The 20,117-nt window shown below is 49.3% G+C and overlaps 1 protein-coding gene and 2 pseudogenes across 1 annotated transcript; all 3 read right to left on the reverse strand.

Annotated features, from left to right (window-relative positions):
* Window positions 1–722: 722 nt before the first annotated feature.
* Window positions 723–1,456, reverse strand: LOC144249160 (nanos homolog 1-like; annotated as a pseudogene).
* Window positions 1,457–2,680: 1,224 nt separating this feature from the next.
* Window positions 2,681–7,928, reverse strand: LOC144249161 (PRAME family member 12-like). The gene is made up of 4 exons (XM_077791366.1): window positions 7,627–7,928; window positions 6,791–7,258; window positions 5,484–5,849; window positions 2,681–2,705 (listed from the first exon to the last, which is right to left on the reverse strand). The coding sequence occupies exons 1-4, from the start codon at window positions 7,926–7,928 to the stop codon at window positions 2,681–2,683; spliced, it is 1,161 nt and encodes a 386-aa protein (XP_077647492.1).
* Window positions 7,929–17,284: 9,356 nt separating this feature from the next.
* LOC144249162 (PRAME family member 12-like) lies at window positions 17,285–19,722 on the reverse strand (annotated as a pseudogene).
* Between the last annotated feature and the right edge of the window lie 395 nt (window positions 19,723–20,117).

Consider the following 20,117-nt stretch of genomic DNA (forward strand, 5'->3'; position numbering starts at 1 on the left):
GTGAAAAGGCTAGTTGCTAGTTCAGTGATAAAAGATCTGGTACATAAAAGGAGCTGTATTCTACCTGCTACAGACTGCATTTTACACCTCCTGTTAGGACGGAAACAAGCCACAAGGAGGGAATACCCACCCAAAAGAACTAAATTTCACTTCTTATAATGCTTATAATTGCTTCGCCTGGAATTAGAATATAAACTAAGGACAACTAACATAGTGCATCAAGCAATAAAATAGTCATTTTGCTGACATTCCACAAAATCGTCAGTTTTAAGCTCAGTTCAGAGGCTATTAAAAAAATATACTAGACCTAGTAAAGTGCTTCCATTCATAAAACGACACACCCAAGATTAGAGATAATTTCATACCGACTCTAGGTCGATGTATACAGTAAATGAACAGCGTCTCTCGGCTGCCATATTCAATTAGTGAAATACACATCCAGCCTTCTTCGCAGTCCTGGATGTGTGCAAACTGGAAACACAGTCCCCCTCATCCATCCCTCTCCAAAAAAAAAAAAAAAAAAAAAAAAAAAAATCAGCGTGTAGTCTCAATCTGCTTGACAGAAGTACTCCGCACAGCCGACTTCATGACGTTCCAGGTTGAGCCTGTGCTGACAGCTCCGCATCTCCCCAGTAAACAGGGAAAGATCTTTCGCAGAACAAAATGGAGGGCAGGCAGCGAATGCAGCAGCGTCAGGTGCCATCAGACTGGACGCTGGGCCCTCAGCGCAGCTTCCTGCCTGGCAGGTTGTCCCTAGCGCTGCGGAGACAATACTTGATGGTGTGCGCATTGTCGCCGCTGGCGCCGCACAGGGGGCACGTGTAGCGACGCAGAAGCGGGCACAACACTCTCGCGTCGGGGCCCTTCGGGATGTGGGTGGTGTGGAGAGCCACCGCCTCCTTGTTGTTCCAGCAGATCACGCACCTGCAGCTCGGGTTTGAGCAGCCGGGCGGCGGCCGTCCCCGAGGTAGCTTGCAGTAGGGGTCAGCCGCCCACGCCGGGTCCGCTCCTCTTGCGGCGCCACCTCGCGGGTGGTGGCGGCGGCAGGCGCGCAGCCCAGCAGCACCGCGGAGGGCTCAGCTCTGTGAGGCGCTCCTCCAGCAGACCATTTTCGGCGGGGCTTGCGCAGAGCTCCAGCGCGCCCCCAGGAAGAGGCCGCGGACCCCGGCTCGTCGCTGTCGTCGTCTTCGTCGTCCTAGTCGTAGTTGGCTGGCCCCAGCGCCCGGGCCCGGTCCCCCTGTGGGGGAAGCAACAGGACCAGGACAACGAAGAGGGCGGAGAGCCGCCACCGCCATCCTCGCCAGGGCGCTGCAGGAAGCGCGGTTCGACGTCCACCGCCTTGGTGATGAGCATAGCGAGCCTGGGCACTCACGTAGCGGGCACTGGGCACGACCGCCACGGGCGCGGGGATGCGGCCACCGCGGGGCGAGCAGGGCGTCCAGGAAAAAGCCTCCATGGGCGGGCTGCTACCTGCGGGTGTCACTCCGCCTCCCCGCCGGCGTAGGCTGCACAGAAGGGACACGCCAAGCCTGCCCGCCGGCCCGCCGCTTAAACGAATTTTTGATACTAGGGACGGAACTCAGGGGTGCTCTACCACTGAGCCACATCCCTAGCCCTCAATTTTTTTCATTTTCAGACAGGTTCTCACTAAGTTGCTGAGGGCCTGGCTAACTTACTGAGGCTGTGAATGCAGCTCAGGGGTAGTGTGTTTACCTAGCAGGCAGGAAGGCCAAGTTCTATTCCCACCCCAGGAAGCAGGGAATCCCTCACCTCAGTCTTTTCCCAGCTACCCTGAAGCCAGGGTTCTGTGTCCTCTGAATTTTGCAGCCACATGCTAAGTTTCATCTCTAAGTGCCCAAAGGAAAGCTTTGCCTATGCACCTGACTGGGGATGCACACAGTACCAGCACAGCTGCTTCCTGACAGGGACCTGGGCCATGAAACATCCAGTTGCACCAGGTTAAAGGGCACCTGTCTACCAGTAAGCACAGGAGGGGACACAGATCCAGATGTTCAGGGGAGGCCTAATGTCGCTCAGTATCCCCTGCATGAAGCAGGACAAACCACCAACGTGGAGAGTAGGACACTGATTGGTCTCCAGAGGGGCGGGGCACACGCTCTAGGCTTAACTGGCTCCCCCTGGCAGTGCAGCAGGTGGTTCTCCAGGACTGACCTGGGGAGGCGCCATAAAACCTGAACATGGTGAGCTGGGAGCAGTGGCTCAGGGAAGGAAGGTGGCATGGAGCTGTGAGTCCATGACCTCACAGTCTGCAATTCCAGGGTCTGCAGAGTAGATTCGACCTTTCTGTAGCAGAACTTGGAGGGGCACAAGACTTAAACTGGACAACTTTTGGAGGAAGGGGGACTGGGAATTGAACCCAGGGGTGCTCTAACACAGTCCTACAACCCTAGTCCACTTCCATTTTTATTTGAGACAGGGTCTTGCCAAGTTGCTGAGGATCTAAGTCACTGGGGCTGGTTTGGAACTTCTGATCCTCCTACCTCAGCCTTGTGAGCCACTAGGAGTAGAGGTGTTCGCCACCACACCTGGCTTTAAATTTTGATGCCAACAAGATCCATGTGATTCAGCTGACTAATATCCAGGCCCAGGGACAGATGCTTCAACGCTGATTCTAAGTACAGGGAGTTAGTAATTGAGAGGGTCTGGTGGGAAGGATTGCCTAAGGAGACACCAGGCAGTTAGTTCTGAGGAGCAATGACAAGGTGGGAGAAGACAAACTGGCCCAAGCCCAAGGTCACCCTGACCCCTGATGATGGTCAACACCCAGGATTCTTCCTGTTCCAGAATCTGCTCATTCACACCACCCATTTCAGGGTAAGCCTTACACCAGGTAGGTCCACCATCTGCAAGGCCTCCATCCCTGCTCCTCACCCTCAACTTTGATTCACCACCTGAGGCTCAGAGCAGCCTTCCCCAGGGGGGCATCGGAGGTGGCTCTCTGCTCCCTGCTGGAGAGCACAGAGCTTCCCTGTTACAAGGTGCAGGTGTGGGGGCTTCCCTCCTTCAGCACCCTCCCCTCTACCCTGCTTCTCACCACCTTCACTGGACAGGCCTCTCAGGGAAGGAAACTCACACCCACCTCACTAGCTCCTGTCCCCACCACCTGGCTTCCCAGCAGAGTTCTGCAGACCACAGACCCCTGTTTAGCCCTCTGCTTCTGTGTGGGTGGTGATGAGTCCATCCTTCAGGACTAAACAGGGGACCAGACCCTGAGGTCCCTTGGTCACTCTCCAGCATCTCCTTCTCTGACATCACCAGTGGCCGGGGTGTAACAAGTGCAATTTGTTTGTTCATTTATGGTGCTGGGGATGGAACCCAGGGGTGCACTACCACTGAGTCACATTCCCAGCCTTTTTTATTTTTTGAGGCAGGGTCTCCCTAAATTGTTGCAGCTGGCCTTGAACTTATGATCCGCTTGCCTCAGCCTCCTGAGTTGCTGGGCTTTTAGTTCTGTGCCATTGTGTTGAGCAGCTCAGGCAACTGACCCTACATCAAAATAAAATTATTAAAAGGACTGAGGTTGTATTTCAGTGCTAGAAAGCCTCAGGGTTCCATCCCAAGTACTGAAAAAAGAAACTTTTAGAGAGAAATTATAAAAGCTGGGTTACAATATCATAGAGGATTTGAATCTTAGAGATGGAAGGGAAACCTCTTAATTATCTCAGTTCTGGGTTTAGGGAGACCTGGGATGTCTTTTCTTCTTCAGGTAAGGGGGAAATTTCCTGCATAATCAGAGCATAACCTAAGTAATGGAGTTTTTCTTTATTTCTTTGTGTTTTTTTTGGGGGGGGGGTGTACTGGGATTTCACTCAGGGGTACTGGACCACTGAGCAACATCCCCAGCCTTATTTTGTATTTTATTTAGAGACAGGGTCTCACTGAGTTGCTTAGTGCCTCACTTTTTGCTGAGACTGGCTTTGAACCCGCAATCCCTCTGCCTCAGCCTCCCGAGCTCTGGGATTACAGGCATGTGCCACTTCTCCAGGTATAATGGATTTCTTCTGCAGAGAATTCAAGTTTATCCAAGGAGGTCTTATGGCTCTCATTTGCCACCTACTGTTAAAGGTGAAGAAAAACTATTTTAGAATCCTGTGCAGTAGGAGACCATAAAACAAATCATTTACAAATTGAGTGAGAGGCATTTCTAGGACATTGTATGGTTGAGAGGTCTTGGCCTGATGCCTGAGAGGGGTGATGTGGGGTTTCAGGGCACACGTGTAGATTCCCAGTCTGGGTTTATTGCTAATTTTTCAGAAGGCAACAGTGTTGGCTCTGCTTATCACCTGGGTACCAGAGACAGCAGAGTGAAGGTGTCTGCTGCGAACCATTTGGAGTCTGCAGGCCCATTAGATGAGAGGTGCTGGGGTTTGGAATTGCAGGAAATCTTGCATTTCTAATTTTATCTATTGCACCTAACTCTTGTGTACATGTCCAACCTCCCTTTAGGTTTCTTGACTGATGGGTTGTTAAATTGTACAAGGATTTGTAAGTTGTATTCTATGAAGTTCTCTACAGTAGTAGGGCACCCTTGGGTTCAATCCCCAACACACACACACACACACACACACACACACACACACACAAAGACTCAGACTATTTTTCCCTGAACCTCAGCCCTTGTGGATAAAGCTGTGGTCTGTGGTCTACTATGACCTGAATAACTCAGATGGAAGTCTCCTACTATCCCCAGATAAACTCCTTTGGAGAGGAGGTTAGTGTTCTCAGTTCCATGGGCAATAGAGGCGCATTACCGCAGCCACATGCATCGGAAGGAATGGCACTCAGAGAGAAGTAAAGAATGGAGGGTATACTCAGAATGGCCCTGCACTGTTGTGATGCCATGAGGTCCTCGGCTCCACTGTCACTGGTCAGCCACTGGGTTAGTTTCCTGACCTTTAAGCTGAAAACCATGGAGGACAGTAGAGGCTCTGCCACAAGTTCCCCAAGTGGCTCATTTGCAAGTCGCTCCTTTGCAACCATCCATGCAGGGGTCATGCCCTGTGCACCTCTCAGCACAAATGTACTTCCAGAAATTCAGATTCCTGTTTCTGACTCCTAAGACACATGTCCCCATTGGTTCCATGTCTCCCGACGGGAACCAAGCCTCTGTGACCCAGGCCTCATGCATCAGCTTTTCTGTTCCCACTCATGTTAAGCAGTGCCTTGGCATCCTGTTTCTAGTTCCCCTTGGAGAGACACTGGTGTCTTACCTTTATTTTCAAGTGCACAGAACATTTCTCATATATGCATCCCACTAGGCAGGCAGCCAACAGCGACAGGGACTGGAGGGCAGGTTATAGATAAACCAGTTGCCACATCTATGGCAGGGTTTAGTATAGAAAAGGACGTTCTTTGGCTCTCTCACATCCCTCAGTGTCTCCATCAGCTCATCGATGAGTTGGAAAAGTCTCCCTGGGTGGATGGCACCCTGGGCATCATAGCTCTCCAGAGGGGCAGGGTACTTCTCTAGGCTCAACCGGGTCAGCCTGGAAGTGTGAAGCAGCAGGTTGCTCAGGACCGACATGGAGATGTCATTCCCATTGAAGCTCAAGACCCTGAGCTGGGAGCAGCAGCTCAGGACAGGTAGGATGGCCTGGAGCTGGGAGTTGGTGATCCCACAGTCCTGCAAGTTTAGGGTCTCAAGGGTGGCTGCAGCATTCTCTAGCAGAATTACGAGGGGCTCAGGACTGAAACTCGTCAATTTGCTGCCCCACAGCGTCAGGTGTATTAGCTGGTCGAGGTTTGGAGACCCCGACAGATCATTCCAGTCTGGATCTGAGAGCTGGCAGTCGGTTATTGAGAGGGTCTCCAGGGGCGTCTTCAGGAGCCTAAGCAAAGATCAAGCAGTTAGTTCTGAGGAGTGATGTCAAGGTGGGAGAAGACAAATTGGCCCAAGGTCACCCTGACCTTCTGATGATGGTCTCCACCCAGGACTCTGCCTGTTGCAGAATCTGCTCCTTAGCATCACCCTGTTTCATGCTGAGACTTTCACCCCCACTTGAGGGATCAGGTGGGTCCATCATCTCTAAGGCGCCCCTCCTTACTGCCAAGCAGAAAGCCACAGCTGTAGCAGAGGGGGTCAGTGGGAGACATGCACAAATAACAAGCCCAGGCAAGATGGAGCCGCACAAACTGGGGTTGCCCTCCTGCGGGGCTCACACCTGTACCCTCCACCCCTGCTCCTCACCCTCCAGTCCAGAATCACCACCCAGAGCTCAGAGCAGCCTTCCCCAGGGGGGGGCATTATGTGTAGCTCCTCTGCTTCCTGCTGGAGAGCACAGAGCTTCTCTGTTGAAAGGTCAGGTGTGGGGGCTTCCCTCCTCCAGCGCCCTCCCCTCCACCCTGCTTCTCCCCACCTTTGCTGGACAGGCCTCCCAGGGAAGGAATCTCACACCCACTCACTAGATCCTCTCCCCCCACGGGCTCCCCAGCAGAGTTATGCTCCCCAGACCACGGACCCGTTTAGGACTCTGCTTCTGTGTGGGGGTTTAGGTGAGACCTGGCTTCAGGACAGAGGGAAACAAACACTTCATGACTTTCTAACATCTCCATCAATGTTAAGTCACCATGGCTGGCACACAGCAGGTGCTGCTGAAGTTTCATGTGACAACGAGTTTGCTCTGATGTCCTAGGACAGTTCCCTCTGCTTCCTCACCTGAGCACCTGGCACAGACGGCCTTCTAGGAGGAAGACACCATCCAGGTACAGCCTCCGGAGGCTGTCCATCTTGGCAAACTGTGAGGTAATGTCATCCATCAACTGATCTCACTCCTCCTGGGAATCATAGGCAGACACATAGACGTGGGAGAAGAAGAGCTTCCTCAGGTTGCTCATCTGGCCCCAATAGGTAGCAAAAGTAGCCAAGGTGGACAGTCTCCAGCAACACTGCACATCCAACTGCTGGATGAAGTCCAGATCCAACCTCTCCAAGATCTTCTCAATGGTACGGACAGGCAAAGAGCACATCTGCAGCTTCTTGCAGCACAGCTGTATCAGACCCTTCCTCTCATCCACCCATCGAAAGAGGAAGGAGAGGAATGCATTCAGGGATTTTTGCTGAAAGCACAGGTTTACTAACACCTTCAAAGGCAGAGTGGGGCCTGTGTCTGGAGAGGCCTTCACTGTTTGCCTCTCCTTCATGACTCCTGGTGAGCAGGCATCGACCACAGCTCCAGACCACGTCCTCCAGAAGTTCCCATGAACATTCCGCAAATCTAGCACCTGCAGTTTCCACCTCCTGCGGGGACCACAGCAGAGTCTCAGTCCTGAGGCCCCTTCCTTCACCTCTTAGCTGCTGCCCACTGCTCCACCTCTTCCTTCTGTCTCACCTTTCTCTACCCACTTCCCTGCAATCCAGCCTGGTGCCCCCACCTGTACCAGCTGAGGGAGGGGCAGGCACAACCTCCTTTAGGGATCATGGCAGGTGCCACAAGCACCTCCACATCTGGAAGCCCCTCCCAGGCGGGGCTGAGCATCCAAGGCCTCTCCACTCCCCCTTGCTGGCAGCACAGGAAGCCTGTGGAGCACACTTCAGCACCCACTCTCCCTGCCCACAGCCATCACTTCCCTGGACGCCCAGGCGCTGCCTTCCAGGGTCCCCCTCACCTGGGGCGATCCTGTTGGGCAGCCAGCATATCCAGCCCATCCAGTGCCACTCGGATCATCCCCAGCTGTGGCTTCTTCATCAGGGCCCCCAGGGGCAGGCAGGTGAAGGGCCAGGCCTGCACCATTTTCTTCAGGACCTCAGTGTGTCCCCTGCTGAAGGCCTCCATGAAGAGTGGTGGGAAGAGCTGTATGGGCAGGTCCTCCAGAGCTAGGATGGCCCAGAACTTGTCCTTCAGGAGGCTGCGCCCTGCCAGCTCCTGCAGTGTGGGTGGGGTCCGCTGCTCATCCTCTGGAGTCTGCATGGAGGGATCCTGGGGGATGCCCCACCCAAACACATCATTCACAGCCAAGCTCCATAGCTCTACCTTATACCCACCCGAGGAAACCACTCAGCCAAGTGGATGCTTTGGCAATAGGTTGATCCAATTTCACTCTTTGGGTGGCAAACCAGGCCTGGTGGTTGAGGCCTATAACCTCATGGCTTGGGAGACTGAGGCAGGAGGATCACAAATTCCAGGCCAGCCTAGAACTTAGTGAGACCATGTAGCAAAATGAAAAATAAAATACGGTTGGGTATGTAGCTCAGTATTAGAATGCCCCTGAGTTCAATTTCTAGCTTCAGTAAATAAATAACTAAAGTGGGTGTCATTGGTTTTCATTTTTAAAATGAGCAATTTTTAAATTAATTTACTTGCTTATTTATCCTTTTTTTTTTTTTGGTGATACTAGGTATTGAAGCAAGGTGTAGCTTACCACTGAGCTACACCCTTACCCCTTTTGGTTTGTATTTATTCACTTTGTGGCACAGGATTAAACTCAGGGTGCTTTGCCTCTGAGCTACATCCCCAGCCCTGTTTGTTTTTGATACCAAAGATTGAACTCAGGGTACTTAACCACTGAACCACATCCTCAGCTCTTTTTATTTTTTATATTGAGGCTGCTTAGGGCCTTGCTAATTTGCTGTGGCTGGCTTTGAACTTGCGATCCTTCTGCCTCAGCCTCCCAAGCCACTTGTATGACAGACACCCGTCACTACATTTGGCTCCCAACCCTGTTTTATTTTGACACAGGATCTCACAAAGTTGTCTAGATAAGTCTCAAACTCCTGATCTTCCTGCCTCAGCCTCTTGAATAGCTGGATTACAGACAGGTACCACCAAGAACAGTTTAAATGTAAGCAATGCTAAAAGCCACATATAGTATTTGAGAGCATTTGGAAGTAAGAGATGGAAAATGCTAACTCTGAGATGAGGCTCAATTGTCACATATATCTTGTACACGTGACAGCATGCCACTTTGGAGTGGAGTCCCGGGAAAGAAACAGATTAGAATAGAGTGCAGCCTATGAAAAATATTGTGTGGTTCCAGAAAAAAAAAAAAAAACATTCTAAGTGAAGGCAACTAAGGCCAAGCATGAGAGTGTTAAGAAACTTTGAGGTACTGAGTGGCTGAATGTTAAACAAGAACATCAATGCTTTGCTCTGAATAAGGCTTTCCTTACTCTTCATTCATTTAACAGATATATACTGAAATGCCTGTTCCAGTCCAGCCACCATTGAAGATGTTGTGTTGAAGTATTTAAGAAGAGACTTGTCTTAAGAGTATCAGACCCAGAGAGAAGGAAGGACAATTATGTTTGGAAAACAGCAGTAGCCATTCCTTTGAGTCCCATCTACTTTTTTGAGTCTGTTTCTCTAACTGGAATCAAAGTTACCATGAAGATGCAAAGGAAGAAGTATTTTGAAATTAAAATTGATAAATAGGTGGAAATTCATCTAAAAAAAAGAAAAACAGAAGGAAAGAAATTTAATATGACCTAAACCAAAGCAGAAATCAAAATTATTGGGATGAAGGCAAAACTGCATTTAGAGATAAGAAATGCAGACATCTGGTCCTTTGGAGAGACAGAATATGATATTGTTTTTACCATCACAAACTTCGTGTCACCATTTTTTGTTTCTTTTTTGGTATTGGGGACTGAACCCCGTGGTGCTCTAACACCAAGCTACATCTCCAGCTCCTTTTAATTTTTATTTGGAGACAGGATCTTGCTTAATTGCTGAGGCTGGTCTCCAACTTGTGCTTCTCTTGCCTCAGCCTCCAGAGTTGCTGGGTTTACAGACATGTGCTACCTCTCCTACGCTCTAGGTCACTGGGTAAGACTGGCTGAGAGTAGACCCCATAGAGGTTCTGTTTTGAGTTCAGTTGCCCAAGCTGGTCTTGAACTCATGGGCTCAAGCAATCCTCCTACCTCAGCCTCCCGAGTAGCTGGGACTAAAGGTGTATGCCACCAGGCAGCCTGAATGGGGTCTCCATGGGGTTTGGTGACTTACCAGAGCTGGACGATTGGCAGGGAGTTCTGAATCCTAGCAGTGCCAGACAGTGACACAGGTTCCAGGCTTCTGTGCTTCTATGGCTCCTTGAAGCTTTTATGGGGTCTTTCTAATTCCCCCTCCTCTTTTCAACTCCTAGCTCCAATCAGAGTTATCTGGTTAAATAGTTGAATCTCCACCCACTTAATCCCACTGAACTTCTTCTTTTTTTTTTTATTAACTGATTTAATCAAAAGTCCATACCTGAAAGGGAATACCTGAAGAGTAGGGTCTCAATGTTTTGACGTGGTGCAGTTTTCTTGGGTGGTGAGCGTGAAAAGATTAAAATATCTGTTTTTAAAAGATTAAAATATCTGTTTTAGAAGGAGTTTAGAGGTCAGAAGGAAAGTAGCTACAAGAGGGAAAACAGAGACCCTTCAATCTCAATGCTGTCCTTGAAGTCAGGGAGGGAGATGCCTTCTTTGATTCCCCAAGAAAGAAAAGGGGAGTCTCCATCTGGGATCAGCATAGTCAACCTGCTGGACAAGATTACCTCCAAAAAAGTGAATTGACACAGAAAGCCAGAGAGCAGGTTCATGGTCAGAAGCAGGGGAAGAGAGTCTAGATAAAAAACAAAAACAAAAACAAAAACAAAAAACAAAAAACAAAAAAAAAAAAAACTGAGAGCCAGGCAGAGTGACCCACACATATAATTCCAGCAACTCAGGAGGCCGAGACAGGAGAATTGTGTTTGAGGCCAGCCTGGGCAGCTTAGCAAGGCCGTGCCTCAAGATAAAAAATGAAAAGGACTGGGCATGGAGCTCAGTGGTAGAGCACTCACCTAGAGATCCTGGGTTCCATCCCCTGTACTGAGACAGACAGGAAGGAAGGAAGGAAAGAAAGAAAGATAGACCTGTGTGAACACCAGGAGTGAATGTTGGGCTCTTAGGGACACGAGAGATAGAAACAGGGCCAAAGGCACCTGTCCCTGTCTCCATGGTGGCTGTCATCTGGAGCCTTTTGGTTCCTCCCAAAGTGGGGTATTTCCCAGGCTGCATCAACCCTAATCAGTTTCTATGTCTCTTGAGCCCATAAGGGAATTCTCTGTAGCATAATGAAAGGAGAGAGTTTGAGAAACAGCCAATCAGCAGTTGGGGAGCATCAGAGTTAAAAAGTTGAGCACGTTCATGCAACCTGTCAGACGCAAGTGCCTATGGGAAAATGCAAAAGGGATCTTTGTTGGTGTGTGTAGGTGTTGCAGCTCCAGGGATTGAATCTAAGGTGCTGTCCACCGAGCTCCACCCCAGCCCTTTTTATCTATCTATCTATCTATCTATCTATCTATCTATCTATCTATCTATCTATATCTATCTATCTATCTATCTATCTATTTATTTTACTTTCAGTGAAATTTTTTTCTAACTCTTTGAAAATTGACAAACCATCTCATATTGTAAAACTCAAATCACCAAAACATTCTTTCCTGTTCCCCATATCTCCACTCTCTGTTGTCTCAGTTAAATGACAGTCTCTATAATGAACCTCAACTACCTAGAACTTTCTTTCTTTAAGTATCTACCCATTTATTTACTTATTCTCATTAGGCCTATATGACAGCAGAATTCATTTTGATTCATTGTACACAATTGCAGCACAACTTTTTATTTCTCTGGTTGTACACAATGTATGTTGCAGTCATATGTGTCCCCAGCCCTTTTTAAAATTTGAGCTAGCCCTCGATAAGTTGCCAAGGCTGGCCTGGAACTTGGCATCCTCCTGCCTCAGCCTCCTGAGTTGCTGGGATTACAAGTGTGCACCACCACACCCAGATAGTTGCTCTTTTTGTTTTTGTTGGTTTGGGCTGTGCCTTTTTCTTAAGTGTTTAGCAGAAATTACCCATGTTCACTTCACTTATGTTTGCAGTTGAAGCCTGCTTAGGATTATTTTTAAGACATAATGGGGGTTTTTGATGAGAAATATTTGAAGCCCAGCCTTCAAATTTGACTTGTCTTACCTTTTTCTTGCTTTGGGGCATGTCTTTTGGCAGCTGAGAAAGAGGGTTGAAATGGCAAGGTGTCACTCTCGGCTGCCACCCTTGACTTGGTGCTTGGGACTAGAGACAGGTAGGTGTTTCTGCCACCCAGGTAACAATAGAGTGGCTCTCCAAAAACTGACTTTAGAAGAGACAGAAAATGCAGGATCCCAAGTAAAGTCAGGCCCATCCTGGAGGCAAAGGAAGACAGGGTTTCAAAGGCCACATAAGGTGCTTTGAAAACATTATCATTGGCTGCAAGGATTCAGGAACAAGGGTGGCCTTGGTCCAAGATGACAGGGACCTGCTGTGTGGGTTTCTCCTCAGAAAAAAATAATTATGAGCAGGACACAGTGGTGCATGTCTAAAATCTCAAATCCTCGGGAGGCAGAGGCAGGAGGATTGCAAGTTCAAAGCCAGTCTGAGCAACTTAGATTTTGCATAAGGCTGTAGTTCTGTGAGTCTTTTGTGATGGCTCCAGTTAGCAGGCAGTTGTGGTTCAGGATGCCCACTTCCTAGCATCCTGTCAGCCTGTTGTGTTGGAATGGTGTCATTTTGATCGAAAACTTTCGCCATTAGCTTCACCTGTAAGTACACAGGAGTTCACGGCTGATAGACATCCTCAGCAAGGACAAAACAGTGTTGGTTTCCTTGAGTTGTCTGGAACTGATGGCAGTAGTTTGGAGTGTGTATGGTTGTAGGAAAGTGTTTAAAACTCTTTAAAACCAGGAAACAAGCATGGGGACTATAAAAGGACCATTGGCCAGTGGCCTAGGGATAGGTATGCTCATCCTGCTTTCTTGCTTATTTATTTATTTTTTGTACCAAAGATTGAACCCAGGGGTGCTCTACCACTGGATGCCAAAAGTTATGTCCTTGTCCCTGATAACAGTCCAGTAACAAGGACACAGTTTTGAGAAAAACAAAAAAGTATGTTTATTACTTTGCTCACAAAGGAGGAACCCAGGGGACCTGTCCTAAAGGCTGTGATTCTGACCATCAGCAGGAACAGGTTGTTTTTAAAGAGGTTTTTCAGAGATAATGAGATTAGAGAGAAACCAGGAAGGAGATCAGGGAAAAGAAGATCAGGGAGGAGAAGGTTAGGGAGGAGATTTTGGGAAAAAATATATAAGTTTCAAAGCCACAAGGGATATAGTCAAAGCATTAAGGGAACCCCTGTTCCACACAGAACCACATCTCCAAACCCCACGTTTTGGAGGAACTGGAGGTTGGATGCAGGGTTGTTGGACCACTGAGCCACATCCCCAGCCCTTTGCATGTTTTAATTTCAGACAGTGTCTCACTAACTTGCCCAGGCCGTCCTTGAACTTGCAATCCACCTGCTCAGCTCCTGAGTTGGTGGATTTAGGGTGTGTGCCACTGTGTCCACTACAATCCACATTTTTTAACCCCCCACAAATTTTGTTCAGTAAAAGAACAAAGTACCACTCATCAGTTTTTCTTTTTTTTTGGTACCAGGTGATGAACCCAGGGACAGTGAACTGCTGAGCCACATTTCCAGCCTTTTTCTTTCATTCTTTCTTTCTTTCTTTTCATTCAATAAATACAACCTAAAGGAAAAGAATAGTTTAATTATAGAGTGTGATAGGCAATTAGGCCTCTCCTATTATTCAGTCCCCTGATTTCTGAAGCTTATTGCTTTGAGGTAAGATGAAACATTGGACTGATCCATTGAAAAATTAATAGAGACACAATTCCCTGCATTACTGAACCCTAGGCACCGAATGAACTTTACCAGCTTCATTCTTACTAACTTATTTCTCAGAAATGTCCTTAGTGGCCCCAGGGGTGTAGGTCTCTCTTTGCCAACACCAAGCAAATGGCAGAGCTGTGGTGCTTCTAATTCTCGAGGCTGCTCTTCCTGGTTCTTTGTCGTCTTCTGTAACTGATGTCTCTGTTTGCTTCTGCCTCTGCTCACACTTCTGTGCTACTGCGTCTCTCTTCTGGGCTCTGAGGCTGTAGGGTCTGCATACTTGGACTCAATCAGCCTTGCATTGAACATGGTTGAAAATAAGTGCATCTGGGCTGAATGTGTAGAGACTTTTTCTTGTCATTATTCTCTAAGCAGCACATTGTAAACCAATATGTAATGTGCCCATTGTATGCAGTGACATAAGGAAGGCTGAGGTGACTTAAAGCACACAGGAGCATGTGCATAGGTTAGGTCCATAGCAGGAACCCCTGGGCAGTTACAAAGCATGGGGATTCTTCAGCGTGCTCCCCAACAACCAATGGGTCATTGAGGAAATCAAAAAGAAAGTGTAAAATGCCTGCATACCAATGAACAGGGCCACACAAGATATTCAAATGTGTGGACACAACAAAAGTAATTCTAAGTGGGAAGTTTCCAGCAAGAAATACCTACATTAGGAAAAAAAATCTCAAATAAATGGCCCAGTACTGCATGTCAAGGGATTGGAAAAAATAAGCATGGACTATGCCCCCAATTAGTAAAATTGGGATAAGATATGAGTTAATTAACTTTACAAGTAGCTGAAATCCAGACATGTGCCACTCGAACCAGATTTTCCTACTTGTTATTGTCTTGGGGACCAGGCATTGCACCCAAGGGTGCTTTGCCACTGAGCCACACCCTCAGAAGGCATTTTGAGACAGGGTCTCAGAAACTTGCTTACAGCCTCACTAAATTGATGAGGCTGGCTTTGAACTCACCACCCTCCTGCCTCAGCCTCCTGGGCTGCTGGGAATACAGCTGAGTACCACCAAGCTGGCTTTTGCAGTTGTTTTTGGAAAAGAATCTTTGAGGACATCAATTTGACCCACCTGTCCAGACCAATTAAAGAATGCATTCCATTGTTTTCATGTGGATTCTGGTTCTTTCTTTTTGAATATTGCTACCAGGTGGATAGCTCTATTCCAATTAAACCTTCCCAATGTGTTCACATCATTTTTGGACTTATTTATTTGTTTACTTATTTCTGTGATGCCTTGGATGGAACCCAGGCCCTTCCACATGCTAGTAAGTGCTCTACCACAGAGCAATGTTGCCAGCCCCCTGAATTAGCTTTGATGAAGTTCACTCATTTCTCTAGAAAAGCATGGGTTCTGGGTTCCTAGACTGTACAGGTGAAATTGGCCAGTGTTCCAGAAGGGGTTCTATACTGTTTTGATGCAGATGCACAAAGGACTCTGCATCTTTCAGTAGCCGCTCCAAGTGTTATAGTTAAAGAATCCCCCTGGGGTTTCACAGATTGACTTCTAGACCACTCACATGTAATTGAATCAAGCCTTTATTGAAGCACACAGATGGCCACTGACCACGACATAAAGCTGTTCCCCTGATCAGCCCCGAACAATTGCAAGGTTGCTCCTTATAAGCCTGAAAACCACAAAAGGGGTGTTTGGGGGTCCAGCCAATGCAAGCAAGCCAAGTTACAGAAGCGGGAAAGTGCAGTCAGGTGGAGAGATGCTCAGCCAATCACAATTAGCCCAGTCACCCCAGTTACAGAAACAGAGTCTCATTTTCCTAGTTACAGAAACAATGCCCCATTAGGTAGTTCCATGTTCTTAAAGGTTTCTATAGCCAAAGAAAAGAACATCTTGCCTTGGTCATGAGCCTTGTACTTGGCATGGTTGTTTTACAAGATGGAGTCACAAAACAATATGGAATCACTTTGGCTGGATTATCACACAAGGAGTGGAACCCAGTCCCATCTGCCTGACCCGACCACGCCTAAACACCCGGTCCTGTTTGTCCTGACATCCTACATTTGTGTGCTGTCTCACAGCACAAATGAACCTAGAGTCAAAAATGAGCAGCTCAAAGAGAGGTGAGTGCTTTATCCCCAGGGCTCTGGGAAGACTAAGAGCCCTCACAGCCCTTCCAGTGTTCAAGGGGTGTGGAGACACCAGGATATCTTCAAGTCCCTTTTTAGTCATGCTAATTCTTAAAAGAACAAATGATGACAGATCTCATTTTGCAGATCTTTGGCTTTATTTGAACCTAGAGTCCAGCAGCAGGGAAGAACAAATGCCGCTCAGAACCTTCCTCCCGCCACGTGTGCAAGTTAGACTTAGAGCCACAGAAATGGAACTTCCATGAAGAGAGGGTGAGGCCCATAGTTCGCTGTTTGGGGTACAGATGAGCTGGTGTGCATGGCCCAGACTCTGCTACCAGTTCCAAGAGTGAGCTGCAGTCTGCTTACACATCCAAGTGGGTTCCAGTTCACTATGTGTGGAGAGTTATTCAAGCCATAATTGAAACACGTCCACAGGCAGCTTTAGAACACCTCAAATGAAGACTGGGGAGACCTCGTTCTCATCCTTGGATGGGAAGCTAAGGCCAAGGTCACTGCACAACCCCATCAGCCCAGTCCTCAGTGGAGGGAAGTGTTAGGGGAAGGTCTGTCAGTTATGTGCAACCCCCGCCCCACCAGAGCTTGTAATTTACTCAGTTTCATTTTGAAATATTTGCAAGTGTTATCTACCTATATGATTCTACTATTTTGCTGAAAGAGAATTTGGATACCTTCAATGGGCACCAATAGTTTGAGGACAGACTACATAGGTGGATGACAGGCAACATCTGGTGAGGCCCAGAGGCTCTGATCAAAGCACAGCATAGACACCTCCTGCAGGCACTGGGAGCCGGACACTGGGGCCTGTCGTATGCACAGATGCCCTTGCCCAGCGCATCCAGAGACAGGGACCTGAGGTTTCTGGGTCTACATGGAGACTACGAGGAAGGGGCAGTGTCAAATGTCTGGGTGGCACTGAGGTCCCCTGAGAAGAGGTTTTCTTGCCTTGGCTCATGGTCAGTGCCTACATAGAATGTTCCAGGCCACCTGTGTGCACCCGCATGTGTTAAGCCACAGAGTAGCCACACATCATGACCAGATTTCAGTTTGATCCCTTGACTTCCTGGGGCTGAACCTCATTGTTCACCAAGTACCCAGGGCAGTCTTTCTCCATCAGCACCTGGAGAATCCCAAGGTTTCATCAGAAAGCCAGGGAAATCCATCATAGAGGACGTCAGAAGACTAACCCTGAGATTCCCTTCATTTCTGACTATTTACAGACCAGCCATGAAACACAATAGCTTCTTCCTGTGCCCATCAAGCCCAAATCCCATTCTAGAGATCCAGGTCCCTATGTATGTGTCTATGAAGACACATGTCCTGAAGGTCCTGTCCTCGGGGGTCTTCCCTCCAATGGAGTCCCCTGCTGCACTTTCCTTTCCCATCCATACCTCAGTCTGAAATGGTGGGTTCTGTGTTCCCTCCAAGGTGACCCTACATCCTGGTTATACCTCCAATTGCCTAGAAGTACGCTTTTAAAACACACCCAAGTAGGCAGCTGTTGGACAGGAGCAGTGAAGGAGGCCCTGGTTGTAGAGGAACATGTGGCCACATTGAGGACATGGGACAGTACAGAACACAAGGACCTTTGGCTGCCTAAAGTCCCTCACTATTGCTGTGAGCTCGGCACAGAGTTGGGAACATCTCCCTGGGTGGATGGCACCCTGGGCATCATAGCTTTCCAGAGGGGCAGGGTATAGCTCTATGCACAACTTGCTCAGTGTGGCAGTGTGACAGAGCAGATCCCTGAGTACCGACATGGAGATGCGATTCTGGAAAAAGCACAAGGCCCTGAGCTGGGAGCAGCGGCTCAGGGCAGGCAGCAGGGCCTGGAGCTGGGAGTCAGTGATCCTACAAGTTTCCAAGTCCAGGCTCTTCAGGGTGGCTGCAATAGTCTCCAGCAGAATTTTGAGGGGCTCTGGACTGAAATTGGTCAGTTTGATGCCCCTCAGTTCCAGGTGTCTGAGCTTTCTGGTGTTTGGAAATCAGGAAAGATAATTCCAGTCGGAATTTGACAGCCGGCAGCTGGTTATTGAGAGAGTCTCCAGGGGGGTCTTCAGGTGCCTAAGGAGAAACCAGACAGTTAGTTCTGAGGAGCAATGTCAAAAGGCAATTCTGCCTTTTGCAGAATCTGGTCATTCACATCCCCCATGTCAGGGCGAGGTTCACCATCACTCCTGTGACCAGATGGTGCACATCTCTATGGCTCCCCTCCTCACTGCAAAGCAGAAGGGCCCAGCTCTCTCCACAGAAGGTCAGGGGGAGTCATCTACAAAGGATAAACTCAGGCAAGCTGAAGGAAACCCACTGGAATTGGCCACCTGTGAGGCTCGCACCCTGTACCCTCCATCCCTGCTCCTCACCCTCAACCCCAGAATCACCACATGAGGCTCAGAGCAGCCTTCCCCAGGGGGGCATTGGAGGCAGCTCCTCTGCTCCCCTCTGGAGAGCACAGAGCTTCCGTGTTGCAAGGTGCAGGTGAGGGGGCTTCCCTCCTCCAGCGCCCTCTCGTCTACCCCGTCTCCCACCACCTTCGCTGAATAGGCCTCCCAGAAAAGGAACCTCACCTACCTCACCAGCTCCTGTCCCCTGTCCACCTGTGGCTGGCACACAGTAAGTGCCCTTTCATATTTACTGATACTGCAGAGGATGCTCACACCCTTACTCACCCCAGCACCTGCTCCAGGTGGCCCTCGAGGAGGAGGACAGCATCCACACAGAACTTCCGCAGGCAGTCCATCCTGAGGAACTGCGAGGTGAGCTGGGAGAGCAGCCTCTCCTGCTCCTCTGGGGAGGTGTGGGCAGGCATGCAGACCTGGGAGACCGGCAGCTTCCTCAGGTTCCTCACCTGGCCCAAGAAAGGAGCACAAGCAGCCAAGGTGGAGGGCGCCCAGGTGCAGTGCACTTCCACCTTCTGGACAGAGTCCAGCTGCAGCAGTCTCAGGACCTTCCTGGTGTGGCCGGTGGGTTTCCCAAAGATCTTCAGCCTATTGCAACACAGGTGCAGCCTGTCCCTTCTCTGTGTGACCCACAGGAACAAGTGGGTCAGGAATTCATCGAAGGGCCCTTCTGTGAGGCACAAGTCTATGACTACCTTCAAGGCGGCTTAGCTGCCATTGCTGGACCATATTTCAATTTTTGATTCTTCTTCATGTCCTCTTGTGAGCAGGCATCGACCACGGATCCAGACCACGTCCTCCAGAAGTTGTGGGGAACATTTCCAAATTCAGCACCTGCAGTTTCCACGTCCTGCAGGGAGGACAGCAGAGTCTCGACCCTGAGGCCCCTTCCTTCTCCTCTCAGCTGCTGCTCCCTGCTCCACCTCTTCCTCTGTCTCACTTTTCTCCACCCACTTCCCTCCAATCCAGCCTGGTACCCCCACCTGTACCAGCTGAGTTAGAAGCAGGTACAGCCTCCTTCATGGGTCCCCATAGCTGCCACAAGCACCTCCACATCCAGAAGCCACTTCCAGATGGGGCTCAGCATGACCAAGGCCTCTCCACCCCCCCTTGCTGGCAGCACAGGAAGCCTGTGGAGCACACTTCAGCACCCACTCTCCCTGCCTATACCCATCCCTTCCCTGGCACCGAGGGTGCTCCCTTCCAGGCCACATGGGTCCCCCTCATCTGGGGCGATACTGCTGGGCAAGCAGCATGTCCAGCCCATCCAGGGCCACTTGGAGCATCTCAGGCTGTGGCTGCCTCATCAGGGCCCCCAGGGGCAGGCAGGTGAAGGGCCAGGCCTACACCATTTTCTTCAGGACCTCAGTGTGTCCCCTGCTGAAGGCTTCCACAAAGAGTGGTGGGAAGAGCTCTATGGGCAGGTCCGCCAGATCCAGGATGGCCCTGGACTTGTCCCTCAGCAGGCTGCGCCCTGCCAGCTCCAGCATCGTGAGTGGGGACTGGATGCTCATCCTGGGGAGTCTGAAAGAAGAAGGATCCTGGAAAATGGTCCAGAGAAAAGGCCACTATCCCATCCATTTCCAGCCACTGGGAAGGGGTTATTGGGGAATCTAAAAGCTCACATCACCCTCATGGGGGAAAGCCTTTGATTATTATTTTGTCCTAATACATAGGGAGTTGGAGTGTCATGTGACCTAATGCAGTGGTAGGGTCCTCAGATTCAGGGACTACCATGGCTAGAAAAGGACATGTCCTCACATGGATGACATTAGTTTGTTTGTTTGATTGTTTGTTTGTTTTGTTCATAGATGGACACAACACAATGCCTTTGTGTGTGTGTGTGTGTGTGTGTGTGTGTGTGTGGTGCTAAGAATTGAACCCAGGTCCCACATGTGCTAGGCAAGTA

The sequence above is a fragment of the Urocitellus parryii genome, chromosome 11 (genome assembly GCF_045843805.1).
Source record: "Urocitellus parryii isolate mUroPar1 chromosome 11, mUroPar1.hap1, whole genome shotgun sequence".
NCBI lineage: Eukaryota > Metazoa > Chordata > Mammalia > Rodentia > Sciuridae > Urocitellus > Urocitellus parryii.

What these genes read in the sequence shown, in the direction of transcription:
- LOC144249161 (XM_077791366.1), bottom strand. Translation starts at nt 7,928, where the DNA reads ATGCAGACTCCAGAGGATGAGCAGCGGACCCCACCCACACTGCAGGAG. An exon ending in GCCCAACAGGATCGCCCCAG is followed by an intron (nt 7,259 to 7,626) that starts GTGAGGGGGACC and finishes TGGTCCCCGCAG; the next exon opens with GAGGTGGAAACTGCAGGTGC. An exon ending in GCCTATGATTCCCAGGAGGA is followed by an intron (nt 5,850 to 6,790) that starts GTGAGATCAGTT and finishes ATCTTTGCTTAG; the next exon opens with GCTCCTGAAGACGCCCCTGG.